Below are 23,747 nucleotides of genomic sequence, written 5' to 3'. Positions count from 1 at the left end.
AGATGTTTCCATTTGGAGAAATCAAAAGCTTATAAAACCCAATAAGTAAAAAAAAAGCATCTTTATTTGGATCAGTCAATGAGTTAATACAAGCACCTGACTGCTTTGACAAGGCGATAGACATTTGTCAACTCCATAGCACAGTGTGGCTCAAAATTACCTTAACACCACATGGACCCTTGAAGTTGTAGCATGATCACATCCATAACACAAGGGACCAAAATCCCTTTGAATTAAACATTACATGCCCATTTCCAATTAAACTTCCATCTTAAACTCAACAAGGAGAGACTCCATTCCAGATATACAGGGTATTCCGAAACTTGGTATACATTGGCAATAGGTGACATAAGTCAGTCTCCCATCACAGAAAGAGGAACATCTTGTTTGTTTCTGGATTTAGGTGAAACGGCTCCATTTAATTAACCTGCAGTACAGTTTTACAAATGTCTATTAAAAGGAAGCTCTTCACATTTCCAATCAAAGCAGTTCTTTACTTGATGACAGGTTGTTAAAAAAAAGTAAACAAGTGCATACAAAGGATTAGATGCCAGCGATCCACCCCCATTCAGGCAATGTCAATTTATATAATTACAATTAGATTCTATGCAGGTAGTTCAAGACTTTAAAAAAATCTCTTCTGGTCGATTGCATACGTCTTCCCCACAGGCAGCTTCCGGAAAAATAAACTGTTGCCTCTGCTCATGTTTCCCTATAAATAGAGAGGGAATACAAAGACAAAACAGGAACATCTTAAATGGCACAAATTTATTATCCATAATAATTCACCAATTTAGAAACACTTAACCAAGGATCTTGTGTAGCATTAACATTTTGAAAGCAGCAACCTACCTCTAGGCTCAGGTGACTCCAGCAGTCCACCCAGGTTGGATATATAGAAGCATAGGGAGGGAGGCCGCCAGCCAGCCTGTAAAAGACAGGAGTGCTTATGTGGAAAGCCAGCCTTAGACAAACCACTACAGGGAAACTGACTTTTTTAATGGTGTCCAGCAAGAATTTTGCTAGGACTGTCGGGGTGGTCTGAGTGAGGGAGGACGAGCCTAATGCGATGGATATGTAACCTGAAAACAAGCCGTCATTGGCAGAGAGGTTTGAAACTATGGATGGGCGATATGGCCTAAAAGTCATTGTTTCCCAATTCAACAAACAAAAAAAGTTAGCCAAATAAGCTTTGTTGTACTATTAAATGTCATACACTGCATTTCAAACAATCAGCAATAATTAAATGATTTCGGGGCTTGTGAAATCATACCTAGGCTAAATAAGCCTTCCACAACCATAGACCCACTAATAATATAATCTAGTTCAACCTGCTTTTAAAAAAATAATTACTGATCTGGTGTTCAACTGAGTATTAAATGCCCTTTTTGTTCATTTAACCAGAACCACGCATAATGCACATTCACTAATAATGACTAACGTCTTGTAGCAGGCATGCTAGACAATTAACACAGGTCTCAATTAGACGTCGACCGATTAATTAGGGCCGATTTAAAGTTTTCATAACAATCGGTAATCTGCGATTATGGCCAATTACATTGCACACCACGAGGAGACTGCGTGGCAGGCTGACTACCTGTTATGCGAGTGCAGCAAGGAGCCACGGTAAGGTGCTAGCTAGCATTAAACTTATCTGATAAAAAAACAATCTTAACGATATTACTAGTTTATCTAGCTTGTCCTGTGTTGCATATAATCGATGCGGTGCCTGTTAATTTATCATTGAATCACAGCCTACTTTGCCAAACGGGTGATTTAACAAGCGCAGTCGCAAAAAAAAGCACTGTCGTTGGACCAATGTGTACCTAACCATAAACAAATGCCTTTCTTAAAATCAATACACAAATATATATATATTTTTAAACCTGCATATTTAGTTACTATTGCCTGCTAACATGAATTTCTTTTAATTAGAGAAATTGTGTCACTTCTCTTGCGTTCTGTGCAAGCAGAGTCAGGGTATATGCAGCAGTTTGGGCCACCTGGCTCGTTGCGAACTGTGTTAAGACCATTTCTTCCTAACAAAGACCGTAATTAATTTGCTAGAATTTTACATAATTATGACATAACAGAAATATTTAGACTTAGGGATGCCACCCGTTAGATAAAATATGGAACGGTTCCGTATTTCACTGAAAAAATAAACGTTTCGTTTTCGAAATGATAGATTCCGGATTTGACCATATTAATTACCTAAGGCTCGTATTTCTGTGTTATTATATTATAATTAAGTCTATTATTTGATAGAGCAGTCTGACTGAGCGGTGGTGGGCAGCAGCAGGCTCGTAAGCATTAATTCAAACAACCTTACTTTGCTAGCTGACAACTTTACGTTTTTTTCTTTTTACTTTTTAATTACCGTTTATATTTTTAGTTTTTCCCTCAACTTTTTTTTCCCTCATTCAACTTTTTCACAGACGCTTTATCTGGACATGGTTCGTCAGCACCTTCAACAGCCGAAGCTAAGTAGTAACATTAACATGATGTCTTCTAATTGCAGTCGCTGTACTCATATTATACAGGAGAACGATCGCCTTACGGCGAGGATAGCTGTGCTGCAAGCTCAGCTTCAGACGCAATCGTTAGGCAAGGGTAATTTTAGTGTAGGAAAGGATGAAACAGCGTCTGTGTAAGTACAGATAGTAACGTTAGTATAAATCCCCCCGCACAGTCCCCGCAGCCGTACAACTTTCTCATGGCTTCTGGAGGGAAATGCTGAAGGAATGCTCAACTGGTGTCGCTCATTCAGCCGACAGAAACTTTCAACCGGTTTTCCCCATTTAAGCAGTGAGTAGGAGTCTGAGGCCTAGCCTTCTCTTGTCTCTACTCCTCCCGTTACGGGGTCTGAGACGCTGAAGGCTCCCACCATTAGCTCTGACAAATTGAAAACCCTAGTCATTGGCGACTCCATTACCCGCAGTATTAGACTTAAAACGAATCACCCAGCGATCATACACTGTTTACCGGGGGGCAGGGCTACTGACGTTAAGGCTAATCTGAAGATGGTGCTGGCTAAAGCTAAAACTGGCGAGTGTAGAGAGTATAGAGATATTGTTATCCACGTCGGCACCAATGATGTTAGGATGAAACAGTCAGAGGTCACCAAGCGCAACATAGCTTCAGCGTGTAAATCACCTAGAAAGATGTGTCGGCATCAAGTAATTGTCTCTGGCCCCCTCCCAGTTAGGGGGAGTGATGAGCTCTACAGCAGTCTCACAACTCAATCGCTGGTTGAAAACTGTTTTCTGCCCCTCCCAAAAGATAGAATTTGTAGATAATTGGCCCTCTTTCTGGGACTCACCCACAAACAGGACCAAGCCTGACCTGCTGAGGAGTGACGGACTCCATCCTAGCTGGAGGGGTGCTCTCATCTTATCTACCAACATAGACAGGGCTCTAACTCCACAATGAAATAGGGTGCAAGCCAGGCAGCAGGCTGTTAGCCAACCTGCCAGCTTAGTGGAGTCTGCCACTAGCATAGTCAGTGTAGTCAGCTCAGCTATCCCCATTGAGACTGTGTCTGTGCCTCGACCTAGGTTGGGCAAAACTAAACATGCCGGTGTTCGCCTTAGCAATCTCATTAGGATAAAGACCTCCTCCATTCCTGCCATTATTGAAAGAGATCGTGATACCTCACATCTCAAAATAGGGTTACTTAATATTAGACCCCTCACTTCAAAGGCAGTTATAGTCAATGAACTAATCACTGATCATAATCTTGATGTGTTTGGCCTGGCTGAAACATGGCTTAAGCCTGATGAATTTACTGTGTTAAATGAGGCCTCACCTCCTGGTTACACTAGTGACCATATCCCCCGTGCATCCCGCAAAGGCGGAGGTGTTGCTAACATTTACGATAGCAAATTTCAATTTACCCCCAAAAAAATGACGTTTTCGCCTTTTGAGCTTCTAGTCATGAAATCTATGCAGCCTACTCAATCACTTTTTATAGCTACTGTTTACAGGCCTCCTGGGCCATATACAGCGTTCTTAACTGAGTTCCCTGAATTCCTATCGGACCTTGTAGTCATAGCAGATAATATTCAAATTTTTGGTGATTTTAATATTCATATGGAAAAGTCCACAAACCCACTCCAAAAGGCTTTCGGAGCCATCATCGACTCAGTGGGTTTTGTCCAACATGTCTCTGGACCTACTCACTGCCACAGTCATACTCTGGACCTAGTTTTGTCCCATGGAATAAATGTTGTAGATCTTAATATTTTTCCTCATAATCCTGGACTATCGGACCACCATTTTATTACGTTTGCAATCGCAACAAATAATCTGCTCAGACCCCAACCAAGGAGCATCAAAAGTCGTGCTATAAATTCTTAGACAACACAAAAATTCCTTGATGCCCTTCCAGACTCCTTCTGCCTACCCAAGGACGTCAGAGGACAAAAATCAGTTAACCACCTAACTGAGGAACTCAATTTAACCCTGCGCAATACCCTAGACGCAGTTGCACCCCTAAAAACGAAAAACATTTGTCATAAGAAACTAGCTCCCTGGTATACAGAAAATACCCGAGCTCTGAAGCAAGCTTCCAGAAAATTGGAACGGAAATGGCGCCACACCAAACTGGAAGTCTTCCGACTAGCTTGGAAAGACAGTACCGTGCAGTATCGAAGAGCCCTCACTGCTGCTCGATCATCCTACTTTTCCAACTTAATTGAGGAAAATAAGAACAATCCAAAATTTATTTTTGATACTGTTGCAAAGCTAACTAAAAAGCAGCATTCCCCAAGAGAGGATGGCTTTCACTTCAGCAGTAATAAATTCATGAACATTTTTGAGGAAAAGATCATGATCATTAGAAAGCAAATTACGGACTCCTCTTTAAATCTGCGTATTCCTCCAGGGCTTAGCTGTTCTGGATCTGCACAGCTCTGCCAGGGCCTGGGATTGGGAGAGACACTTAAGTGTTTTAGTACTATATCTCTTGACACAATGATGAAAATAATCATGGCCTAAACCGTCAAGCTGCATACTGGATCCTATACCAACTAAACTACTGAAAGAGCTGCTTCATGTGCTTGGCCCTCCTATGTTGAACATAATAAACGGCTCTCTTTCCACCGGATGTGTACCAAACTCACTAAAAGTGGCAGTAATAAAGCCTCTCTTGAAAAAGCCAAACCTTGACCCAGAAAATATAAAAAAACGAATCGGCCTATATCGAATCTTCCATTCCTCTCAAAAAAAAATTAAAAAGCTGTTGCGCAGCAACTCACTGCCTTTCTGAAGACAAACAATATATACGAAATGCTTCAGTCTGGTTTTAGACCCCATCATAGCACTGAGACTGCACTTGTGAAGGTGGTAAATGACCTTTTAATGGCGTCAGACCGAGGCTCTGCATCTGTCCTCGTGCTACTAGACCTGCCTTTGATACCATCTATCACCACATTCTTTTGGAGAGACTGGAAACCGAAATTGGTCTACACGGACAAGTTCTGGCCTGGTTTAGATCTTATCTGTTGGAAAGATATCAGTTTGTCTCTGTGAATGGTTTGTCCTCTGACAAATCAACTGTACATTTCGGTGTTCCTCAAGGTTCCGTTTTAGGACCACTATTGTTTTCACTATATATTTGACCTCTTGGGGATGTCATTCGAAAACCTAATGTTAACTTTCACTGCTATGCGGATGACACACAGCTGTACATTTCAATGAAACATGGTGAAGCCCCAAAATTGCCCTCGCTAGGAGCCTGTGTTTCAGACATAAGGAAGTGGATGGCTGAAAACGTTCTACTTTTAAACTCGGACAAAAGAGATGCTTGTTCTAGGTCCCAAGAAACAAAGAGATCTTCTGTTAAATCTGACAATTAATCTTGATGGTTGTAAAGTCGTCTCAAATAAAACTGTGAAGGACCTTGGCGTTACTCTGGACCCTGATCTCTCTTTTGACGAACATATCAAGACTGTTTCAAGGACAGCTTTTTTCCATCTACGTAACATTGCAAAAAGAAAAATTAATCCATGCATTTGTTACTTCTAGGTTAGACTACTGCAATGCTCTACTTTCCGGCTAAAGCACTAAATAAACTTCAGTTAGTGCAAAATACGGCTGCTAGAATCCTGACTAGAACCAAGAAATTTGATCATATTTCTCCAGTGCTAGCTTCCTACACTGGCTTCCTGTTAAGGCAAGGGCTGATTTCAAGGTTTTACTGTTAACCTATAAAGCGTTACATGGGCTTGCTCCTACCTATCTTTCCGAGTTGGTCCTGCCGTACATACCTACACGTACGCTACGGTCACAAGACGCAGGCCTCCTAATTGTCCCTAGAATTTCTAAGCAAACAGCTGGAGGCAGGGCTTTCTCCTATAGATCTCCATTTTTATGGAATGGTCTGCCTACCCATGTGAGAGACGCAGACTCGGTCTCAACCTTTAAGTCTTTACTGAAGACTTATCTCTTCAGTAGGTCATATGATTGAGTGTAGTCTGGCCCAGGAGTGTGAAGGTGAACGGAAAGGCTCTGGAGCAATGAACCGCCCTTGCTGTCTCTGCCTGGCCGGTTTCCCCTCTCTCCACTGGGATTCTCTGCCTCTAACCCTATTACAGGGGCTGAGTCACTGACTTACTGGTGCTCTTTCATGCCGTCTCTAGGAGGGGTGCGTCGCTTGAGTGGGTTGAGTTACTGACGGGATCTTCCTGTCTGGGTTGGCGCCCCCCCCCCCCCGGTTTGTGCTGTGGTGGAGATCTTTGTGGGCTATACTCGGCCTTGTCTCAGGATTGTAAGTTGGTGGTTGAAGATATCCCTCTAGTGGTGCGGGGGCTGTGCTTTGGCAAAGTGGGTGGGGTTATATCCTTCCTGTTTGGCCCTGTCCGGGGGTATCATCGGATGGGGCCACAGTGTCTCCTGACCCCTCCTGTCTCAGCCTCCAGTATTTATGCTGCAGTAGTTTGTGTCGGGGGGCTAGGGTCAGTTGGTTATATCTGGAGTACTTCTCCTGTCTTATCCAGTGTCCTGTGTGAATTTAAGTATGCTCTCTCTAATTCTCTCTCGGAGGACCTGAGCCCTAGGACCATGCGTCAGGACGACCAGGCATGATGACTCCTTGCTGTCCCCAGTCCACCTGGCCTTGCTGCTGTTCCAGTTTCAACTGTTCTGCCTGCGGTTATGGAACCCTGACCTGTCCACCGGACGTGCTACCTGTCCCAGACCTGCTGTTTTCAACTCTTAATGATCGGCTATGAAAAGCCAACTGACATTTATTCCTGATTATTATTAGACCATGCTGGTCATTTATGAACATTTTGACCATCTTGGCCATGTTCTGTTATAATCTCCACCCGGCACAGCCAGAAGAGGACTGACCACCCCTCATAGCCTGGTTCCTCTCTAGGTTTCTTCCTAGGTTTTGGCCTTTCTAGGGAGTTTTTCCTAGCCACCGTGCTTCTACACCTGCATTACTAGCTGTTTGGGGTTTTAGGCTGGGTTTCTGTACAGCACTTCGAGATATTAGCTGATGTACGAAGGGCTATATAAAATAAACTTGATTTGATTTGAAACAGCACTTTCGTGCATTTGCCAGCAGCTCTTCGCTGTTCTTCAAGCATTGCGCTGTTTATGACTTCAAGCCTATCAACTTCCGAGATTAGGCTGGCAATACTAAAGTACCTATTAGAACATCCAATAGTCAAAGGTATATGAAATACAAATGGTATAGAGAGAAATAGTCCTATAATAACTACAACCTAAAACTTCTTACCTGGGAATATTGAAGACATGTTAAAAGGAACTACCAGCTTTCATATGTTCTGAGCAAGGAACTTAGTTAGCTTTTTTACATGGCACATATTGCACTTTTACTTTCTTCTCCAACACTGTTTTTGCATTATTTAAACCAAATTGAACATGTTTCATTATTTATTTGATACTAATTGATTTTATTGATGTATTATGTTAAAATAAGTGTTCATTCAGTATTGTTGTAATTGTCATTATTACAAATACATAAAAATCGGCATGGGCTTTTTTTGGTCCTCCAATAATCGGTATCAGTGTTGAAAAATCATAGTCGGTCGACCTCTAGTCTAAATAGCTCAACCCCATGTACTAGTGAGAAGCCAGCTAATCTTCATACAGTATTTCCAGTTTAGCCAATTTGGATTTATTTTCCAGCTACCAAGGCAGAACAATCAAATTGTTGTGAACACACGTCTGTCCTTCAACTGTTTGAACAGAATGCTAGCCTGTACACTTTGTTCAGATGTTGAAATCAAGTGACCTACCTTACGCTTATTGCATATTTACAAAACAGACTACTAGGCAGATAGTATAACAGTCTTTGGCTAAAATGCTGCTAGCGGTACTGCAATGCCGCGCGACAAACTGATCATACATTTTCCAGAATCTATGTTCATTGATATTCCCATTTTAGTAGTCTGCTCTGCACGCAATTTGAGTACTGGAGACAAAGGGTATTGTTAGAAAAGGTTAACTTCTCTATTACAGTAAAATAATGTTTCGGTGTCCATACGACTAATTATGTTGGACCAAACCTCAAATGCAAATAGAAAGTTGAATCCACTTGTCAGAGAGGAAGTGATCTCATCTTTGTTGTGAGTGGCTGGGGGAGGGGCTTGGTGTGTGTGTGTGTGTGTAAACAGAGGAAGATGCAAAGCTTGAGGTATTACTTCCCAAAATCTGTCCGAAATAAGCCCATGCGTTTCTATGGGTTTAGCTTGTCACCGGCCTTTGGGACAATGACTCCCATTGTTGGGGCGGAGACATGAACATCTCGTCATTATATACGCATCTCTGGTGTAAATGGGAAGGTGTACAAAGCACCGAAGTATCGAAGAAGACGAGAACAAAATCGGACAAACAAATTCAATATAAAAATAAAAATCGCCCAGACCTATTTGAAACGCTTTGTGTTATTGGTCTATTAACTTGCACCACCTGGTGATTTCGGCAGGCAGGCCAAAACTCAATTCCGCAAAAACAGGATGAAATGTCAGGTGTTCTTTTCAAACAGCTTTTACACTAAAATGGCATAATTTTTAAAAAGTATTATTCCGACCTCAATGTGGAAAATTATATCAAACACTGGGCCTTTAAACCAGCAATGTTTTGTTTAAGGCAGGTTAAGATCCAAATGTGTACCTGCACAGAACTAGTTCAGGAAAAACAATTAGGAAATAAAGGCTTCCTCAAATGACATGAAAACCGGTGATGCCAACGCACACATTGCAACTTGACATCTTTCAAAGCGTTCTACATTTTGTAAATAAAACTAAAGTCAAAAAAGATTGAAAACATCCAAACACAGCTACTTACCCGCAGTCATTGACAGCCATGAGGTTTGACACCAAAACAAAGGGGTATGTGAGCATACTGGCCAAGAACTGGAACAAGAGGGTGAAATTACAGCACTAAAACAGCCCAACAAAATTGACAGAACATGCGCAACCATTAACAATACATTAACATTTTATTCATTTAGCAGACGCTCTTATAAAGAACGACCTACAGTAGTGAGTGCATACATTTATTTTATTATGTACTGGTCCCCCGTGGGAATTGAACTCACAACCCTAGCGTTGCAATCGCCATGCTCCACCAACAGCCACACCGGACCCCAATAAAAATCCCGTCAACTGTTTATTATTTAAAACATGTTTTACACTTACCCCAGTCACAGCCTGAGAGCAGTTCTTTATTTCTCCTGTGTGACTCATCTGAGAAAAGGATGATTTTTTTATTTATTTAAATGTCATAATTCACTTACCCATTCATTCTACACTGACATACAAATGCACTTCAGTACATGGTATTTTTTTGATGTGAGGGCCACATCTACTTTAAAGGCCCAGTGCAGTCAAAAACTTGATTGTCCTACATAAAAGAAATATACATAGAATACCACACTATGAGGTTGGAATACTGTGAAAATGATGATGCCCTGAATGCTGTTTTGGTGGAATGGTGTTTTGGAATGCCTGGTGACGTCCCCAGGTGGTAAATTAGTTAGACCAATAACGAGTTCCAAACCTTTCTGCCAATAACGGATAGTTTTTAGTTTCCCACTCAGACCACTCCCAGACAGTCCTAGCAAAACTGTTGCTTGAGAAAATGCTCTTTGCTAAGAAGCTATTTGCTAAGAAGCTTGGGTACTTAATTGTTACCCAGAAGCGATTTGAGATGGAGATAAAGACAGCTGCATTGGACCTTTAAACAAGTGGCAAAAACCCAAATCCATCTGACTTACTGAGTCATCAATGGCGTATGTGTTGATGAAGTGGGCAAGCATGTTGCAGATCCACAGAGAGAGCACGTCACCCAGCAGACGAGGAATAAGGCCCCTGCATGAGAGCACAGCTATTAGTCGGAGGTTAAGACGACAAGGAAAGAGAGGTCATGGTACAGACATCCAGAGGAAACGGCATTCAGAAAGCAAAACATTTGCAAGATTCTGGAGCAAGCATAAACTTACCTCTAAAAATAACTTCAAAAGGATTGACTGAATTTACTGAGGTCAAATGTATTCTAGTAATTTAGCAAGTCAAGAGTAGAGGATGCCCTTGACGAGACATTGGTCATGTAGCCAAAGGAAGATCATACTTACGCAAAGAATCCCAGAACTCCTTCATTCTTGTAGACAGTGACGATGGAATCAAACACTCCACTGCAAGACAACAAGAAACATTTGTAATATTCAGTATTACATGGCTATAAATCGTATAAACACATATTGAATTGAGGTTAAGAAAAACTCACCTGTACTTGGTTTCTCTACCGATAAACTGGACCATGCATCTCAAGGTGATCACTTTGGTACAAACAGAAAATAACCATTAAGAACACAGTATCCATGCAGTAGTCATTATCCTATGAGAACACGCATTTAGGGCAAAGGATGACAAGACAAAAAGTTGCTCGACACAAACAGTACTATTACCATGGAAGGGGTGCGTGACGATCGTGGCACAGGAGCGGGCTATCATCTCTTTTGTCGTCTGTGGTAAAAGAAAAACAGAAAGAATGGTGATGCAGAATTTAGAAGGAAACATGAATCCAGCTTGGACAGCTTTAGCTGGGGATAATTCCCCTTACACCAAGAACCATCTGCACCCCCGATATTAAATTACTTGCGTACGGTGAAAAAAAAAAAAAAAAAAAACAGCCAAGCGATTAGACATGCTCAGATGATGTCCACGGCAATAAGCCACAACTCAATTTATAGATTACGGTCTGTTCAAACCACAAATCTGAATATTTCGATTGGAACAAATTTGACACGCCCAAGATCAAAGGCAATAACATGCTAAAAAACAAACATCTGTCAAACCATCTGGTTTACTGGATAAATTATTCATACCTCATTCACAACATGCTGTAAAGATCCCTCTTCAGCTTTCTGACTGGTCCCAGACACCTAAAAATGATTTAAAACTGACCATAAATATCCACAGCATGCATTTAAAAAGAGAAGTTTAATTAAATAAAATAAATAAGAGTCAATTATACAATTAGTACATAACCAGGCCAAAAATATTTACCTCATATTTGCCTGCATCCTGGCATCTCTGTAAAAGACAGCAGTGATTAGTTCAACAGGGATCCAGTTTCATAATGGTGTGTTGACACTTTGCCATCCAGAGCATTTGTCAGTTCATGAATTTAGAAACAGATAGCCTTCGTCAAACTCACCATCCTAAAACAGTGAAAGGCCAATCCAGCTCAAGTCACACAGAGTCAATTCCCAAGCCAGTATATAGCTTATTCTCTGACGAGCACGACTTTCCACACAGAACGTGATCACATTTAGGGATTGAGGCTAGACTACTGCTGAGGTCTGAAAACGTCAGATAACATTTATTTAGGAAGCTACATTAAGCCAGCGTGTTAGTTAGACCCACCTGCAAGACTCTGCTGTGTACAAGGGTGCCGATGGTCCCTGCACAGAGCCTGGGGGCTAGGCCATTAAAGAGACCTGCCTTGCCATCAATCTTTATGATGTGCTTCGCTAAAAGACAGAAATGACAGGATCAAAGAACAGACACATAGAAAATCAACACGTTCATTGGCCTGTCCGTACCATACAGTCGGACTAGTCTTATTCCCAGTTGCCTACTAGTTGAAGTTTAACATCAAGATAAGTCCAGTTTAAATCCATCACCATTAGTGATGCGCAGGTTGACCGATAACCTGCAGTCCCTGCAGTTATATCTGCGGGGTGGGCTGGTTTAGGGTCATGAAATAGTCTGGATGAAGCCCAGGTTGAAATAAGACCAAACAATTGAGCAATAATATCTAAAAGGCAAAATATTTTTTCCCCCTTTCATTATTTTAGACTATCTGGCAATAGCTTGTAAGCCTATAAGCTTTAGGGCCATAACTGTACAGCCGCCAAATAGCCTACACGCCAATCGTCAAATGCTTTTGCGAATGGGCAGAAAGAATTAACGTCGATCCACGGAGGCGAAAAGGACAATGTCGGAGTTTAATTCAATAAGAGAAAAGCTGCGAAATGGAGAGTTGAAAATAAAAGGGAATCGAAGGCCAGAAAAGTAAATGTTTGGGAAAGATTTGGTGAAGTGGTAAAAGAGGATGATATGTTGTGTGATATGTGTTACACAAATTGGACAGTCAAGACGGGAACTTTAAAATAGACCTATTGCACGCCAAGGGAACTGAAGCCTACTATTCTGATGGGTTAAATGAAAACTGAAATCTGGACACTGACTGTAGGTATATAACCTTTTACATAGCCTTAATATTAACTTCTGCATAATTAAGCATTTCTTGCAGTAAAATAATACACCAAATGTAGGGCACAAATGATTTCTTTCTTTCAGCATTTTGAGAGCATGTGAAAGCACATTTAGATGCCGCCTGTAGAGACGCTATCGTTATCAGCGTCATAAAAGCTGATAGCATTTCAACCACATAAAATATGCATCCATGGGGCGGCAGATAGCCTAGCGGTTAGAACGTTGGTCCAGTAACCGAAAGGTTGCTAGATCAAATCCCAGAGCTGACAAGGTAAAAACCTGTCGTTCTGCCCCTGAACAAGGCAGTTAACCCACTGTTCCTAGGTCGTCATTGTAAATAAGAATTTGTTCTTAACTGACCTGCGTAGTTAAATAAAAGGTTAAATAAAAAATAAAAACGAAATCTTATTAGAAACATGTTGAGTCATTTTCAGAGCTTTCGATTTCTTTACAACCGGTCAAACAAATGTCTTTTGGAAATTTTGCTAAATCTTTCCTTTTTGTTTGTTATTTATTGCATTTTCTTCCCGGTCCCTAAATGTCTGCTCCACGAACGAAGCAGGGATGACAGAAAACTTTAGATGTCAACAAGATTGCATTCATTCTAACGATTTATGACGTTCTGGTGAGCAAGGGCTTATTTAGTCTTCTAGGACAATATAAATGACAGAAGATAAGCTGCATGCATCTTAATTATAAGCAAAAACATCTTAAAATCAGGCAAAATAAATCCTGCACCCTATGTCCCAAAATAGTTTGCCATCTGACTGTAGTCTACAGTGCATTTTATATATTATGTTTGAGCCGAAAGTGTGTTCGGGGGCTCCGTATGGAGGTTGACACGCAATTGCGGAGCCTCCGGAGGCGAAATTGAGATCTGTACCAAATGTTGTAACAATGCGGAGGGCTCTGTATAGCTCTGGATTGACATGATTGGTTGACGGTAGGTGGGGGGGTGGGAGGTCCTGTATAAACTCACTTCCTTGACAACAGCTCTGCGCTGCTCCATGAAGTGCAAGAAGTACACTACATGACCAAAAGTACGTAGACACCTGCTCGTCCAACATCTCATTGCAAAATGATGGGCATTAATATGGAGTTAGTCCCCCCTTTTCTGCTATAACAGCCTCCACTCTTCTGGGAAGGCTTTCCACTAGATGTTGGAACATTGCAGCGGGGACTTGCATTCATTCAGCCACAAGCGCATTAGTGAAGTCGGGTATTGATGTGGGGCGATTAGGACTGGCTCGCAGTCGGCGTTCCAATTAATCCCAAAGGTGTTCGATGGGGTTGAGGTCAGGGCTCTGTGCACTCCAGACAAGCTCTTTCACGACAGTCTCGACAAACCATTTCTGTATGGACCTCACTTTGTGCATGGGGGCATTGTCATGCTGAAACAGGAAAGGGCAACTTCCAAACTGTTGCCACAAAGTCAGAAGCACGGAATCATCTAAAATGTCATTGTATGCTGTAGCGTTAAGATATCCCTTCACTGGAAGGAACTAAGGGGCCTAGCCCAAACGATGAAACACAGGACCAGACCATCATTCCTCTAACAAACTTTACAGTTGGCACTATGCATTGGGGCAGGTAGCCTTCTCCTGGCATCCGCCAAACCCAGATTTGTCCGTCGGACTGCCAGATTGTGAAGTGTAATTCATCACTCTAGAGAACGCGTTTCCACTGCTCCAGAGTCCAATGGCGGCGAGATTTACACCACTCCAGCAGACGCATGGTGATCTTAGGCTTGTGAGAGGTTGCTCGGCCATGGCAACCCATTTCATGAAGCTCCCGACAAATAGTTCTTGTTCTGACGTTGCTTCCAGACGCAGTTTGAAACTTGGTAGTGAGTGTTGCAACCGAGGAAAGACCATTTTTACGCTCTTCAGCACTAGGGTGGTCCCGTTCTGTGAGCTTGTGTGGCCTACCACTTCGCAGCTGAGCCGTTGTTGCAACCTAGAAGTTTCCACTTCACTATAACAGCACTTACAGTTGACCGAGGCAGCTCTAGTAGGGCAGAAATTTGACTCACTGAATTGTTGGAAAGGTGGCATCCTATAACAGTACCACGTTGAAAGTCACTGAGCTCTTTAGTAAGGCCATTCTACTGTCAATGTTTGTCTATGGAGATTGCATAGCAGTGTGCTCAATTGTATACACCTGTCAGCAATGGGTGTGGCTGAAATAGCAGAATCCACTAATTTGAAGGGGGGTCCACATACTTTTGTTATTTATAGTGTATGAATGCCCCGACTTCTGCAGAAGCAGTATCCCCATAAATGCTGCATAGCCAATGCAGACATTGGATTGACCATGCAGCGCATTTTAGGGTCGGTTGGGGGCCTCAACCCATATAGTTGGCTGGATGTGTTATTAGCAATTTCAGGTGGGTGTGGGTGAACAAACAGCTGACCCGAACACCACTAAATCATTAGTACCATCAAGGAACAAGGGCTGATTGCACCAGTCGAGCGTAAAAAGTTGGGCTTAAATGTTAGGTCAGCGTAGCTGCGTCTGACTTCGGGATCAGAATTTACATCTGCTGCGCCAACCAAAAATAAGACTAGTCGTGGCTAAGCCAGGCGTAAGCAATGCACGTTCAAGAGATTTGATGCTTGATAATGATGGTTGCTAGGCAGCGCCCTTTACTAAGCTGTTATCATCCTCATGGCATGTCCCATCACTTCGCAAAGCCCACCAGTATGCATGCAAGTTTTCTTAACCACAACTGGAAGGATCAATCAATAATTACCTCGGAAATGAATATCACTGAATTATTAAAATACTGGAATAAAGTAGGCTAATGCCATTAATTTGCTCTTCACTCAAGTAGTAGCCAGGGCTATATCCCAACTAAAAGCCCTGGACAAAATCACATTGATTATAATGTAACTGAATCTCTGTCTGTATATTTTGTTATTTGATCTCTGGTTGGCAAATAAGTGGAGGTAGCAGCTCATCTATTAGTTTGCTAATATCTGCTCAGACACATTTAGCATGCTATAATGTGGCATAAATCAAGTGTATTATCTCAGAGTTTCTAAACGCAGAGGCTCATCATTGCGAGACTTCTGGGAACGTTTACGGAACAGACTAGGCCAGTGTTCCGGGTTTGAGAGGTCAGAGAGAAGCGAAAAATTCTTCCTTAGTAGTTAATTTTCTCAAAATCTAAAAGACAACCTAGATTCGAGAAAATGTCTTAGGTAGTTGAATATATTATTACTTCAACCTTGTGAAAGTGACAAACTGACACGTTATCATTTTGGTCAAAAACAACTTCATATCGAAGGAGTGTCTTTGATTTGACGGCCTACACATGCACATTTCAGGTCGAGATGACCTTTAGACCTGATTACGTGTTTCTATGCATAAGCTTAGCTAGCCAACATCGCCTACAAGTGTGGTCAAGGATTTCTATTGGAGAAGCAGTTTTAGCCTAGGGCTGGGCGGTATACCATGTTTTACAATATACCGGTATTGATGCATGGTTTTGGTTTTACTTTACCTTCTAAAAGTTTTTGAATGTTTGGTTTGTTAAAATGTGATAAACTGTGAAAATGGACGTTACACACAACTTACTTCACTACCCTCTCGCTCTATGCCTTCTTTCCACACAAGACCGAGCCCCGACCTCCAGCAGGCCACAAATGTGCATGTGTCTGCTCAAACGGTCAGAAACAGACTCCATGAGGGTGGTATGAGGGCCCGACGTCCACAGGTGGGGGTTGTGCTTACAGCCCAACACCGTGCAGGACGTTTGGCATTTGCCAGAGAACACCAAGATTGGCAAATTCGCCACTGGCGCCCTGTGCTCTTCACAGTTGAAAGCAGGTTCACACTGAGCATATGAGCACATGTGACAGACGTGACAGAGTCTGGAGACGCCGTGGAGAACGTTCTGCTGCCTGCAACATCCTCCAGCATGACCGGTTTGGCGGTGGGTCAGTCATGGTGTGGGGTGGCATTTCTTTGTGGGGCCGCACAGCCCTCCATATGCTCGCTAGAGGTTGCCTGACTGCCATTAGGTACCGAGATGAGATCCTCAGACCCCTTGTGAGACCATATGCTGACACATGCACATTTGTGGCCTGCTGGAGGTCATTTTGCAGGGCTCTGGCAGTGCACTTCCTTGCACAAAGGCGGCGGTAGCGGTCCTGCTGCTGGGTTGTTGCCCTCCTACGGCCTCCTCCACGTCTCCTGATGTACTGGCCTGTCTCCTGGTAGCGCCTCCATGCTCTGGACTCTACGCTGACAGGCACAACAAACCTTTTTGCCACAGCTTGCATTGATGTGCCATCCTGGATGAACTGCACTACCTGAGCCACTTGTGTGGGTTGTAGACTCCGTCTCATGCTACCACTAGAGTGAAAGCACCGCCAGCATTCAAAAGTGACCAAAACATCAGCCAGGAAGCATAGGAACTGAGAAGTGGTGTGTGGTCACCACCTGCAGAACCATTCCTTTTTTGGGGGTGTCTTACTAATTGCCTATAATTTCCACCTTTTGTCTATTCCATTTGCACAACAGCATGTGAAATGTATTGTCAATCAGTGTTGCTTCCTAAGTGGACAGTTTGATTTCACAGAAGTGTGATTGACTTGGAGTTACATTGTGTTGTTTAAGTGTTCCCTTTATTTTTTTGAGCAGTGTAATTAGACTATTAGTTTGTGTTTCTTACATCTGCAAACAGCTAGTTTGAATTTTCTTAGTAAATTGGGCCTAAATCTCATTAGCCGCTAATGCTAATCGCTAGCTAGCTAATAAAATGTACTGAGTCAGGGCAACCGTAACTAGCTATACAGCCTAAAAATAATACCAGTAATGGTGGACCTACAGTACCAGTCAAAAGTTTGGACACCTACTCATTTAAGGGTTTTTATTTGTACTATTTTCTACATTGTAGAAAAATAGTGAAGACATCAAAACTTTGTAATAACACATATGGAATCATGTAGTAAAATTAAACAAATCAAAATATATTTTATATTTGAGATTCTTCAAAGTAGCCACCCTTTGCCTTGATGACAGCTTTGCACACGCTTGGCATTCTCTCAACCAGCTTCATGAGGCAGTCACCTGGAATGCATTTCAATTAACAGGTGTGCCATCTTAAGTTAATTTATGTAATGGCGTTCCTTCTTAATGCGTTTGAGCCAATCAGTTGTGTTGTGACAAGAGAGTGGGGATATACAGAATGTATTTATTTAGGGGCAGAATGACATATTTTTAACCTTGTCAGCTCGGGATTCGATCCAGCAACCTTTCGGTTACTGGCCCAACGCTGTAACCACTTGGCTACTTGCCGCTTATTTGGTAAAAGACCAAGTCCATATTATGGCAAGAACAGCTCAAATAAGCAAAGAGAAACGACAGTCCATCATTACTTTAAGACATGAAGGTCAGTCAATACGGAAAATGTCAAGAACTTTGAAAGTATCTTCAAGTGCAATCGCTAAAAACCATCAAGTGCTATGATGAAACTGCCTCTCATGAGGACCGCCATAGGAAAGGAAGACCCAGAGTCACCTCTGCTGCAGAGGATAAGTTCATTAGTTAACTGCACCACAGATTGCAGCCCAAATAAACGGTTCAGAGTTCAAGTAACAGACACATCTCAATATCAACTGTTCAAAGGAGACTGTTTGAATCAGACATACATGGTCGAATTGCTGAAAAGAAACCACGACTAATGGACCAACAAGAAGAAGAGACTTGCTTGGGCCAAGAAACACGAGTAATGGACATTAGACCGGTGGAAATCTGTCCTTTGGTCTGATAAGTCCAAATTTGAAGCATGGAGGAGCAGGTGTCAAGGTGTGGGGGCGCTTTGCTGGTGACACTGGCTGATTTATTTAGAAATCAAGGCACTCTTAACCAGCATGGCTACCATAGCATTCTGCAGCAATACGCCATCCCATCAGGTTGGCGCTTAGTGGGACTACCATTTGTTTTTCCACAGGACAATGACCCAAAACACGCAGGATGTATAAGGGCTATTTGACCAAGGAGAGTGATGAGTGTTGCATCAGATGACCTGGCCTCCACAATATCCTGACCTCAACCCAATTGAGATGGTTTGGGATGAGTTGGACCGCAGAGTGAAGTAAAAGCAGCCAACAAGTGCTCAGCATGTGGGAACTCCTTCAAGACTGTTGGAAAAGCATTCCTCATGAAGCTGGTTGAGAGAATGCCAAGAGTGTGCCAAGCTGTCATCAAGGCAAAGGGTGGCTACTTTGAAAAATATAAAATATATTTTGATTTGTTTAATGCTTTTTTGGTTATTACATGATTCCATTTGTGTTATTTCATAGTTTTGATTTCTTCACTATTATTCTACAATGTAGAAAATAGTAAAAATAAAGAAAAACCCTTGAATAAGTAGGTGTATCCAAACTTTTGACTGGTACTGTACATCTGCATGTTTTTGTGAAGCAGTAGCTTCTAAATCAAAGAGGAATACGCAAAGCAACAATATGTTAGCAAAATTAAGTAGTGAAGAGAAAACATTCAATGTAGCCAAAGATTATAGTGTCCCTTGGAAACACTTGTCAACACTTCGGTTCCTTTAATATATTTTTTTCATTTAACTAGGTAAGTCAGTTAAGAACAAATTCTTATTTACAGTGACGGCCTACTGCGGGGACGGGGGCTAGGATTAAAAATAAAAAAATAAATATAGGACAAAACACACAGACAAGAGAGACAACACTACATAAAGACGGACCTAAGACAACATAGCAAGGCAGCAAAACATGACAACACAGCATGGTAGCAACACAACATGGTAGCAGAACAAAACATGGTACAAACATTATTGGGAACAGACAACAGCACAAAGGGCAAGGTATAGACAACAATGCATCCCACAAAGCAGCTACAACTGTCAGTAAGTGTCCATGATTGAGTCTTTGAATGAAGAGATTGAGATAAAACTGTCCGGTTTGAGTGTTTGTACCCTGTCACAATAACGCTCCCTGGCAATGTAATTTGTTGTCATATCAAACACTGTATTCAAAGTGCCCACTATTATATTCTAAGTATAGAATTTTAATAATCATTTAATTTCCATGACTGTTTCTCTAAAGCACAAGTCAAATCGCAATTGCAACATTTAGTTAAAAATAAGGCCTAAATTGTTTGCACATATAGTGCAGCCCTACGTGGCACTGTGGAAATTATCTCAAATGAGTGCAGGAAATGCAGAACCTCTACGTGATCGGTGTCCCTCCACCGGGACGGTTGAGCTAACGTAGTTGAGCTAACGTAGTTGAGCTAACGTAGTTGAGCTAACGTAGTTGAGCTAACGTAGTTGAGCTAACGTAGTTGAGCTAACGTAGTTGAGCTAACGTAGTTGAGCTAACGTAGTTGAGCTAACGTAGTTGAGCTAACGTAGTTGAGCTAACGTAGTTGAGCTAACGTAGTTGAGCTAACGTAGTTGAGCTAACGTAGGCTAATGCGATTAGCAAGAGGTTGTAAGTAACAAGAACATTTCCCTGGACATAGACATATCTGATATGGGCAGAAAGCTTAAATTCTTGTTAATCTAACTGCACTGTACAATTTACAGTAGCTATTACAGTGAAATACCATGCTATTGTTTGAGGAGAGTGCACAGTTATGAACTTGAAAATGTATTAATAAGACAATTAGACACATTTGGGCAGTCTTGATATAACATTTTGAACAGAAATGCAATGGTTCATTGAATCAGTCTAATACTTTGCACATACACTGCTGCCATCTAATGGACAAAATCTAAACTGCGCCTAACCTGGAATATTACATTTTGGCCTTCTCTTGCATTTCAAAGACGCATGTTTTTTTCTTTGTATTATCTTTTACCAAATCTAATGTGTTATATTCTCCTACATTCATTTCACATTTCCACAAACTTCAAAGTGTTTCCTTTCAAATAGTATCAAGAATATGCATATCCTTGTTTCAGGTCCTGGGCTACAGGCAGTTAGATTTCGCTATGTCATTTTACCCATTGTAATGAATTAGAATGTATGTGTTGCCACCGTAGGGTCGGTCACACACTACTCAAAGCAAATGTTGAACTTGTATTATTTCACAAACATTTAAATACCATTATATGATATGTTGGCCATATCGCCCAGCCCTATCTTAATACTGTACTGTCTTTGGTATTATTTTGCTATTGAATCGCGCATAGGCACCTCGAAAAGCGGTTGTGAAATATTAACACGAGACTCACATCCTATTGAAAAAAAAAGTATATTATTTTCTGTGCATATCATGACTAATAGTCGCAATTTAACACCCTACGCCTGCTCCCCTACTAGGCGTAGCCCTTAGAAGGGATTACGCCCAGATGGTGTAGCCCGTAGTTACGACCCACTTACAACTAACTGGTGCAACCAGCCCGATGTTAATTGAAAACTAGCTAGCCATTTTGTAAGTGGGTAGACTGGAATTTAGGTCTCACCATAGGCAAACAATCCAGGCAGCTGGTACACTTGTCTACCAAACAGGTTTCTTCCAAGGGAGGGAGGGAGAGGTTCATGGCCAACCTGAAAAGGAGTACATGAGCAATTGCCACTTATTAGGTAATGACATAATACATTGCAGTGAACGCCAGTATATAAGGCCAAGTGCTAGTCAGTTATAGTTAGGGCCAGTACCATTTCCTACGCGATCTAGATTAACAATGTAACATTTGTTTTACTTTCTTAGCAGACATTTGACACAGTACAATTATCATCCAGTTTATGATAACCGCGCACACAGTTATGATCCAGCGAAATACCCTGTCGTTTTATAACCTTAGCTAGCTAGTTCGCGTTACACGGGTGAGTGGGCCAAAGGGGGCCCATTGTGTCCTGAACGTTTAAAACGAGACTTATCTAGCTACGTTAGCCATTCGTTATTCTCATGGTATTTATAATGTCGCACAAATGAACATGATAGCTGGCTAAATAGGGGCATGTCTAGTTTGGAACTGTTTATCAAATGTAGGTAAAAGGTAAATTTTTTTGTTGTTACATTTTAGCTAACCCTAACCTAATTCTCCCAACTTGTTACTTTGATTCTCAACCTGATACTTAAAGTACATTGACAAAAGCTGTATCCCTTTTAGACATAACCGCTAGATAGAATTAATTGTTTAACAAGGTAATTGTTTATCTGCGGCAAAATGTCGAAACCCACTTCCTTAGTGAGCTAACAAGCTAACTTAGCTCTTTGACCTTTTCGTGACGTCTACCCTCTAGCTCCCAATTTTAGCTAGTTATAGAAACATACTGATTGAAACGATAAGTGAACTGCTGTTTAGGTAATATTTTAATGAGATCAGCTTGAATTTATCGGCTGTGTGGAGTATGGAAAGATCAACACCGGAATGTAACGTGAGTTCTATTTAGCTAGCTAGTCGTTATGGTTGTTGTGGCAGCTAACTACAGTAGCCTGTCAGTTACAGAACCGGCCTCGTAGTAAAGATAGCTGGATCAAAACATGCTGGTCAGTTAGGTTTGTTTAATCTCAATATATATCTTACCTGAACTAGAACTTTGATGTACATGAGGGGGTGGGAAAGGACCGTTAATCCAGACCCCAGAAGTACTTGGCCACACGTGTCCGCCATTATGGAGCAAACTGACAGGATTCTTCTCCTCCCACCAGCTGGGAAGAGAAGAAGGAAGCTTCAGTAGGTTAGCCACTCAACTCACATGACACCGGAGGGACCGCCCCGGACCAGACAGGCCGCAGATTCTTCAGATTACTTTGGCCAAGACTTCATAGGACCCTACTGTGCTAGAGTATAGACGTTTGAAATCATTTGTTTTCATCCTAGTGGCTATATCAATTTAGTGCATAAACATGCATTTTTTAGTAGGCCTAGACACTTGCAGGAATAGTGTTATGCTCTTAGCATCTTGAGGTGAAAAGAAGACCATGAAGATAAAAGTAAGCGCACCCACCGTCAGACCTGCAGCTCTGCAGTAGCCAAGCCGACCTTCGACCAGACCAGAGTTGACCCACTGACCAGACCAGCCGACCTTCGACCATTGACCAGACCATCACTGAGCCACCCAAGCAGACCAGCGTTGACCAGCCGACCATCGACCAGACCAGTTGACTGACCAGCTGACCGCCGACCAGACCAGTGTTGACCAGCCGACCAGACCAGCGTCGACCTGTCGACCAGACCAGCGCTGAGACACCTGACAAGACCAGCGCTAAGCCACCCAACCAGACCGTCGAGCAGACCAGCGTTGACCAAACTAGTGCTGAGCCATCCTGACCAGACCAGCCTGGACCAGACCAGCATTGCTCTTAATGCTGCTCTTAGCCTGTTGACCAGACCAGTGCTGACCAGCATTGACCTGCTCACAGTGATAAAGAACCCTCCGTTGCTCACTATTTCAATGAAGAAGACAAATCAATCTTTGCCAGCATAGATGGGTGAATTTGGCTTCAATACGATGTGCAAGGAACGTCATACTTCCGGGTCCTGTCCCTTAATCTTTTGAATAGGCTTGATGATTATATCATAATATTTTTGAAAACACTGTAATTTATTAAGATATATACAGTTGAAGTCGGAAGTTTACATACACCTTAGCCAAATAATTTAAACTTAATTTTTCACAATTCCTGACATTTAATCAGAGTAAAAATTCCCTGTCTTAGGTCAGTTAGGATCATCACTTTATTTTAAGAATGTGAAATGTCAGAATAATAGAAGAGAGAATGATTTATTTCAGCTTTTATTTCTTTCATCACATTCCCAGTGGGTCAGAAGTTTACATACACTCAATTAGTATTTGGTAGCATTGCCTATAAATTGTTTAACTTGGGTCAAACGTTTCGGGTAGCCTTCCACAAGCTTCCCACAATAAGTTGGGTGAATCTTGTCCCATTCCTTCTGACAGAGCTGGTGTAACTGACCAGGTTTGTAGGCCTCCTTGCTCACACACGCTTTTTCAGTTCTGCCCACAAATGTTATATAGGATTGAGGTCAGGGCT

The 23,747-nt window shown here is 41.9% G+C and overlaps 1 protein-coding gene across 1 annotated transcript; it reads right to left on the bottom strand.

Annotated features, from left to right (window-relative positions):
• Positions 1–42: 42 nt before the first annotated feature.
• On the bottom strand, positions 43–22,426 carry mtch2 (mitochondrial carrier homolog 2). Its single transcript, XM_055920712.1, has 13 exons — positions 22,276–22,426; positions 21,208–21,292; positions 11,904–12,010; positions 11,544–11,570; positions 11,363–11,419; positions 10,943–11,000; positions 10,762–10,813; positions 10,610–10,669; positions 10,253–10,346; positions 9,675–9,722; positions 9,322–9,389; positions 853–928; positions 43–712 (listed from the first exon to the last, which is right to left on the bottom strand). The coding sequence occupies exons 1-13, from the start codon at positions 22,360–22,362 to the stop codon at positions 626–628; spliced, it is 906 nt and encodes a 301-aa protein (XP_055776687.1). The 5' UTR covers positions 22,363–22,426; the 3' UTR covers positions 43–625.
• Positions 22,427–23,747: the final 1,321 nt, after the last annotated feature.

This window comes from Salvelinus fontinalis, chromosome 4, assembly GCF_029448725.1.
Source record: "Salvelinus fontinalis isolate EN_2023a chromosome 4, ASM2944872v1, whole genome shotgun sequence".
Lineage (NCBI taxonomy): Eukaryota > Metazoa > Chordata > Actinopteri > Salmoniformes > Salmonidae > Salvelinus > Salvelinus fontinalis.
Note: the sequence above shows the minus strand (reverse complement) of the source record. Positions and strands in the feature narration are given on the sequence as shown.